We start from the raw sequence: 7,526 nt of genomic DNA, 5'->3' as shown, positions 1-7,526 counted from the left end.
ATACATCTAGAGACAGGGAAGCGCACCTGAAAAGCATTGAACGAATTAATGTATTGTGATTAAAATAACACCACGTATTGGTATTTTAGTTTTTAGTTTTTGTTAAATTAACACTTAGCTTGTGTCAGAATGAAATGTACTTTTGATTTTTCTGTCAACCAGATTGGAATTTCAATACGGACCATTAAATGCACAAAAGGGTTTAAGAATGCCGTGTTTATTACCTTGTTTATTACTTAAATGCACCGAATATGACAATCGTGTGTAAGGTTTCCATGCCTGATCCTTGTCGTATCGAGCTTTTACAGTAATTTTGTTTTGCAGGTAACGATTTTTAGTGTAACACACATAATATTTAATTCGTGTTTATTTGCTTGTAGCCTACATGCGTGATGTGTACGTTTTATTGATAGTGTGTTTAGGTCTTTAGTTCTATTTAGTAACAGAATTATATCTGATAAGGAAAGTATATAATAGGAGCTATTTAATTATATGTGAAAGGAGAAGAGGTCAACAGTACAGTATCAGCATAAACAATGTCCGACAGATCCCAAGCAGGATTAATGAAACCCGCTAATGTGCGAAAATATAATAAAAACTCATATGCAGTCACGCATTCATTTTGGCCCATGAGCCGAAAATGGGTTTTAAAAAAACAGGAGTGGGAGCCCATAAAATAACCCGTTAACTAAATCGAATCTTTCGTTTTTTTAAATATTTAATTTGTTCTAAAAACATATTTTCTGCTATTAATAAAACATTATATAAACATGTATTCCTTTGTGATCACAGTCCAAAACCTCCCTAATCACTGACAGATTGCAACACTGCTGAGATGGCAGATTTTCCTAATTGAAATGTTTCGGAACTTAACCGTTAAAAACCGATTTTATACGCTTCATTTATTGATGTTTAAAACGCATTTTAACGGCTGATTTGAAAGCTTAAGCTGTCAGCTGTGTAACACAGGAGGGGCGTCGGGTTAAAACAATAAAAAGCATATTAACAAAACTCCAATCAGCAAATTAACCGCCCCAACAGTCAGACAGGGGGAACGGCCTATACAAAAATATTGCAGCGCAAAGCATCGTGTTTATTCCATTGCAGGACTGCGCTGGGATGCTGGTTCTTTAGTTAGTAGTGTTACATAATAACTCGGTTCAGCAGTAGAAATGATGGCGTACAGTGACTCTCGCGCAGTTGGATACAGGCTCAGATGTAAGACACTAAATCTTCAAAATACAAGATCGTATTGTTTCTGCTCTTCACAAAGACTGTCCTTTCGCAGTTACACCACAAATTTCACTTCTCATTTCAAGTGCTGTTTAGCTCCTTCTTATATAAAACTCCACACTGTTCAACGAACTATTATACCGCACCCTTTCGGTTTCTAAACTTATATGCCATATATGGTAGAGCTGAATAATTTCTTTCTCTGTAATGTAATTTCTAGAAAGGAACTGATTATTAACAAGAAAAACAACAAATTGTCAAACGTGTTTCATCATCATTATTGTTGTGTGTGTTGCCTGGTCTAGAAATCTGGTCCCCTGCAAACCAACACCACTGGCAGAGTGTGTAGTATTCAATTCATTGAGCCTTAGTTCTTTGTAATGACATCAGATTCAAAGCTCCCACCCCCTCTCTTTTCCAGTTAGCAGTAGCTTATTGGTCCATCAGCCTCGGCATTAGAGACAATAACATTGTCCCTAGACTTGCCCTCATTCTCGAGTTTACTATAAAAAGCAGCTGTAATGACCAAAGTGGTTAATAGGCTGACACCACTAAGTGGAGGTAACAAGGGGAACTTTAACACTTTCTGTGTATATCAGCATTGCCTTCGGTAAGTTTTTCACTTGCCACACAAATACAACTGAACTTATTTTAGGACCTAAAAATCAAATATTAACAAGAAATTAAAAAAATGCGCGCTATAACTTCGTTATTTACATTTAGTATCACAGATAGGATAGTAACAACATTTTTTTTTTTCACTGTAGTTGCGGTCTTTCTTCATTTAAATTCAGTTTGAAGTCGAAATACCATAAAGTTTTAGCTGTAAAGATTTGTTTTGCAAAATATATAAAGTGAGTCTTTAGAACACGTGTGTTCAGTACCGTATTTACATATTACAGTATTTCAAGTATTTAACAATTATCACCTCCTGCCCTCCAAAAAAGTAGTTTCTACGTCTGCTTGTTTGCTAAACTCCTTCTTTATTTCCTTAGGAACTAAGGTGAACTGAAATCTAAGAAAATGGAATCTGATGCCAGTTTAGTGTCTAGCAGGCCATCGTCTCCTGAGGTGGATGATATTTTTCTATCCACAGTCAGAAAAACTACCGGCTTTTCGGGCACTGTATCCTCCACACAGAGCGACTCTCCACCGGAGTTAAATGCAGAAGTCCGGTCTGCTACAAGTCCCGTCGAGGACGGGTGCACCTTGAAAATGTTATCGAAGAAAGATCGAAAGCTTCTCTCAGAGTCTGAATTGCAGCAAATGAGGCTGAAGATCAACAGCCGGGAGAGAAAGAGAATGCACGACCTTAACATTGCCATGGACGGGCTCCGAGAAGTAATGCCTTACGCGCACGGTCCTTCTGTGCGAAAGCTTTCCAAGATTGCCACACTTCTCCTGGCGAGAAATTATATCCTAATGCTGAGTAACTCCCTGGAAGAAATGAAAAGGCTCGTCAGTGAAATATACGGGGGTCACCACAGCGGTTTTCATCCTTCAGCTTGCGGAACTATGGCACACACGGGACCTCTACCAGGGCACCCTGCTTCTCACGCATCTCATCCTGTTCATCATTCCATTATCCCGCCAGCCGTTTCAACCGCATCTCTCTCCGGACCCAGTATCTCGGCGGTGACCTCAGTTAGACCTCATCACGGACTCCTGAAATCTCCTTCAGCCGCCGCAGGACCCCTGGGTAGTAGTTTTCAGCACTGGGGAGCTGGAATGCCTTGTCCGTGTAGCATGTGCCAAGTGCCTCCTCCGCACGTCTCCAGCATGACCTCAGTGAGCATGCCAAGGCTAACTACTGACACTAAATGACTTGATATTCAGTAAGATGCGAACTTGTTGATAGCTGTTTGTACTTTCGCAGGCTACTCACTGGTGTTTCACGTCTACATCGAGACGTACAACATAGACGTTTGTTCTGGTCTTGAAACTTGTAGTTTATTTTCTTGTTAAGATTTGTATGTACAGTAGTACAGATTCCAGGGGCTTGATTATTAATTGAAATCTCCTAACATCACTTTTTTTTCTTTTTTTTTTTCCAATATCGACGTCCATTCGTGTTCTAAATCAATGTTTTGGCGAAGAGAAAAAATATATAACCGATTATATTATATAAGTAGAATTCACTTTAATTTGACTACCTTATTTTATAAACTTCAATAGGAATTTTAATAGAAGAAAAATAGCTCTATGCTTACAGGCTTATACCGTAGAAGACAACACTAAGATGTTTTTTTTCATCTTTTGGACTACTTGTGCAATTATTGTTTTCTTTCAGAAAGTTTTTCATGCATGTTCAAATATCGACTACAGTACGTCGAATTTGAATAAGTACTTGAAAAAACACACAATTGTAAATTAATATTTTGGTAAACGCAAATAGTTCACTTTATTCCTTGTAACACACCACTGTTTCCCTTACAGTTCTTTAAGAAAATTTAATAATATGTAAATATAGTATAGAAACAGAACTCAAACGAAAATACAATGGAATCTAATTTGTATTAAATAACTTTTATGTTACTTTTGCTGCAATGGAATGTATTTCCTTTGTGTCTCTGCTAATTAGTTTGCTTTGTTAACGTTTGTATCAAGTATACCATCTTGTTTTTCTTTTTTTATTTTGTCATTATTAAGATAAAACGCATTCAAGTACACTGCTTGACTGATGTCAACACAGTATTTGACCCGTTTAGTGTTTGTAAAGCATGCCATTTTCACTGCCAGTCAAAAAGAATTACCGCCTCTTTATTTTTTATAAAAAGTGCTAAATAATATTTATTATTTCACTGGGACTTTAAATGAGTGATGAAGTGTTGCGATTTTAAATAAAAAAAATAAAGTTTTTTGTATGCATTGGTTTTTATTTGTCCGGTTGAAGTTTGTTTTTTTTATATCGTTAACGAATGGCGTAATCTTAATGAACACGTTCCTTACATCTGACAGAAAGCTAGACAGAGTTTTCTCTTTAATTTCTTAGAAAATAAGTCTACTATCTTACCTTTCAAAATGACGTTTCTGCTAAATATTGATTTTGCTTTTAGGTTAAATATTCAGTACAACTTAAAAGAGCACGCTATAACCTTATATTTACACAGGACTAATCGCTATCTGATATGATCAGACCTGACAAGAACGTAATTCTTTTTAATTTTCTTTCCATTAGTCATTATTTGTTCTAAAAAAAAAACATTAAGAGACTGATTTTCCCATTTGAGCTAACCTGAATGATCCCGACGTTACTGAAAACAGTAAAAAGTTTCATGTTAGCACATTGTCTATGGTGCATCTTGGCTATAAGTATTTCCCTTCTAACAATATCTTCTTCTTCTTCTTCTTCTTCTTCTTCTTCTTCTTCTTCTTCTTATTTAAGAGAATAAAAACGAAGAGATCGAGTTATGATAATATAATTTTCTAATTCACAGATTTCAATTGGATTCTTCTAATAAATGGAAATGAAAATACAACAGTTTAGTAAACATCAAAATATGTTGTTAAATGTTGTTAAGAAAAAAAACACTTGCATTCTCAAACTTAAACTACACTCGATCTGCTGTAAAGGAGACGGATTCCTAACACAGGAATTAACCCACAGAATATGAATTAAAACAATTGTTATCAGGTACTGTATATGGTTCAGTATATTTGTGCTTCTCTGTAACAACAACCATCGTCTTCTTCTCGGTAGAATTATAAGTTATACAGTTTGTGGACAACCGTGATGCGCTTTTATCGTTCTCCTTTTTTAATAATAATAATAATAATAATAATAATAATAATAATAATAATAATAATAATAATAATAATCAACGTACAAAAGATGAGAACACCATCCCTCTGATAAACACAGATAATTACAACTCCGAAAATTTACGTTTTTTGTGCTAATCAATGAAAACAGAATGTGTTTAAAACGACGATTCTAAAATTTGCTTCGGATTAAGCAGACATATCGAAACAGATATACAATAGGACAAAAATACTCAACCATGCGAAAATACATGTGGAATGACTACCATCTTATTACTTATACTTATTACTAAGATTTTCTTTCACGATTACAAGTGAAAATTATTTCAAAACATGAAGACTAAGAAATAATAATAAACAACTCTTCCTTTTATTCAGCATTATTTAAATTACATCACTTGTCAGTCTTTTTTCAAAGTTTCTAAACATTATTAATAAAAACATACTACCCACAGCACAGCACAGCAACAATCCAGATGGGGTACAGAATTCCGTTCAGCATAACAGTTACTTTACGTACCGTATCTGTTGTAGTTATAGTATCATTGCCAACCGCATTTTTGGTATAACACCCATATTTAAAATAAAAAATGTCTAATTGGTTTTCAGTTATACAGGCTTTTGAAATGATGATGCAGAAACATTTTATCAACTGGCAACATGAAGGATATCCCTGCTCCACACAATTCATGTTTCTAATTTTTCCAAAACTACTACTTACAGTAAATCCCCTTTTTTATTTTTTAGTGTAGCTAAGAAACGAAACTATGGAAAACAGAGATGCAGCTGTTACTGAACTGAAAAATAGACAAACTGTGCTAAAAGCCTCACAGATTAAATTTATCATTATCAATACATGTGATAATATTTAATATTTTTACATGTGATATAAAAGTCTATTGAGAAATATGAATGATGCATTATTCCATTATTACTGTAGTGTAATACAATACACTCCTGCCATAGTTTCAGTTAAGCTTTTTTGTGTAATTCTCAAAATTATTCTGCTACCAACTATTGCCTTTTAAAAAGTTATCTCCCAGACTGCTTTTTAATTTAATTAATAAAAAAACTACAATAGGCTGCAAGACAGATTGAGATACAAAACTGAAAAAAAGAACTTTAGCAGTATATGATTTGTATAAATTAAAATTCAGGGTAGCAATTCTCACTCTCAAAAAATAGAACAGTGGTAAAGCATTCTGTTCGTACTTCTTCTTATGTTATTTGCAATTCCACAGTAGCTCAAATAAGGAGTATGCTCCACGTCTATGTTACAAAGTTTTAGTAGTCCTTTCTGTCCAGCTGTGGTCCAGACTAAAACACTTACAGTGGTTATTTTTTTAAACAATTACCCAGATAAAACTTATTTTTTGGAGGGGTGTTTGAGCCAGCACAGGGACACGTGGGGCAGTGGAGTCATTAGGAAAGGTTCTTTAGCTGCTATTAGAGTCTGTAATTAGCACCTTGACAGCTGGAGCAATTCAAACCCAGAGACAGAGAGAGAGATAGACAGGGGCCCCAGGCTATATTATTCCTGGCTGCTGTCTCAATAGAGACTGCCCACTCTGTGTCCCTGGGGACTAAGATTTACTCACATTAACAGGTGTGAGAGGGAGGGGCAGGTGGGTGGAGAGAGCATGTAGTAATCCTGTTGTACTAATAGGATGATAAGCAGGTAACTGGAGCCATTACTTCCTTTTATTGTGGTTTGGCTGTACACAATGATCAAATAAGGGATGAAGGCAACAACTTGGATTGGTTTTCCAAATTCCTCCCAACTAACTTTCATGCTCTGAAATGAATGAATGACCGATGAAACATAGTCCTGTTGAAACTCAGTGATGTTTCAGAGATATTGTACTTGAATCAAGTGCATGTTTTAAATTACTGCATTTGAACTTAATGAACAGAGAATTGGAATGAAAAATGAGTTTCCAGAGGAATTTTTTTAACACTACTACATTAGAAGAAATAGTATGTACAGTATGAAACATTTGTATTGTGAATTTAATGGTTCTTGTAATATGTTAAAAATTGTTGTATTTTAATTAAAGTGCAAATTTAGAGTTTTATTTTCATGAGAAATATGCATAACAATTAAATTACTAATTTGATCTTGATTTAAAACACAGACAAATTCTGATAGGAGGCCAGTTTGAACCAGAGATAAATGCATTCAGTTTTACTCTAAAGATGTCTTGAACAATTAAGGGTAGAAAAGAATGATGATGATTTGTATATGCTTATCTTGCATATGAGTGGCAATCACAAAATGGATTATGCTTTACTTGAATGAGGCTCCCTAACGTTGTCAGATCTCCTTCATAATCAGGCGCAGAACAACATGTACAGAATTCAAAATCTACATTTCACATAATTGTGCCATATCTGAACTATTGAACTGAATTTCGTAATTGTGTTTCCAATATTTTTACCAGAATTCTCTTAAATTGGAGTTCTGCTCCATGAAACACTGCATGCAATTTCATTGGAACACTAATAAAATATGATACATGTTTTGATAACTT

General features: G+C 34.9%; 1 protein-coding gene across 1 annotated transcript; it reads left to right on the top strand.

Annotated features, from left to right (window-relative positions):
- Positions 1–1,703: 1,703 nt before the first annotated feature.
- Positions 1,704–4,097, top strand: olig2 (oligodendrocyte lineage transcription factor 2). Its single transcript, XM_015339007.2, has 2 exons — positions 1,704–1,843; positions 2,229–4,097. The coding sequence occupies exon 2, from the start codon at positions 2,257–2,259 to the stop codon at positions 3,055–3,057; it is 801 nt and encodes a 266-aa protein (XP_015194493.2). The 5' UTR covers positions 1,704–1,843; positions 2,229–2,256; the 3' UTR covers positions 3,058–4,097.
- Positions 4,098–7,526: the final 3,429 nt, after the last annotated feature.

This window comes from Lepisosteus oculatus, chromosome 13, assembly GCF_040954835.1.
Source record: "Lepisosteus oculatus isolate fLepOcu1 chromosome 13, fLepOcu1.hap2, whole genome shotgun sequence".
NCBI lineage: Eukaryota > Metazoa > Chordata > Actinopteri > Semionotiformes > Lepisosteidae > Lepisosteus > Lepisosteus oculatus.
The sequence above is the reverse complement of the archived record's forward strand: the minus strand, read 5'-3'. Positions and strand labels throughout refer to the sequence as shown.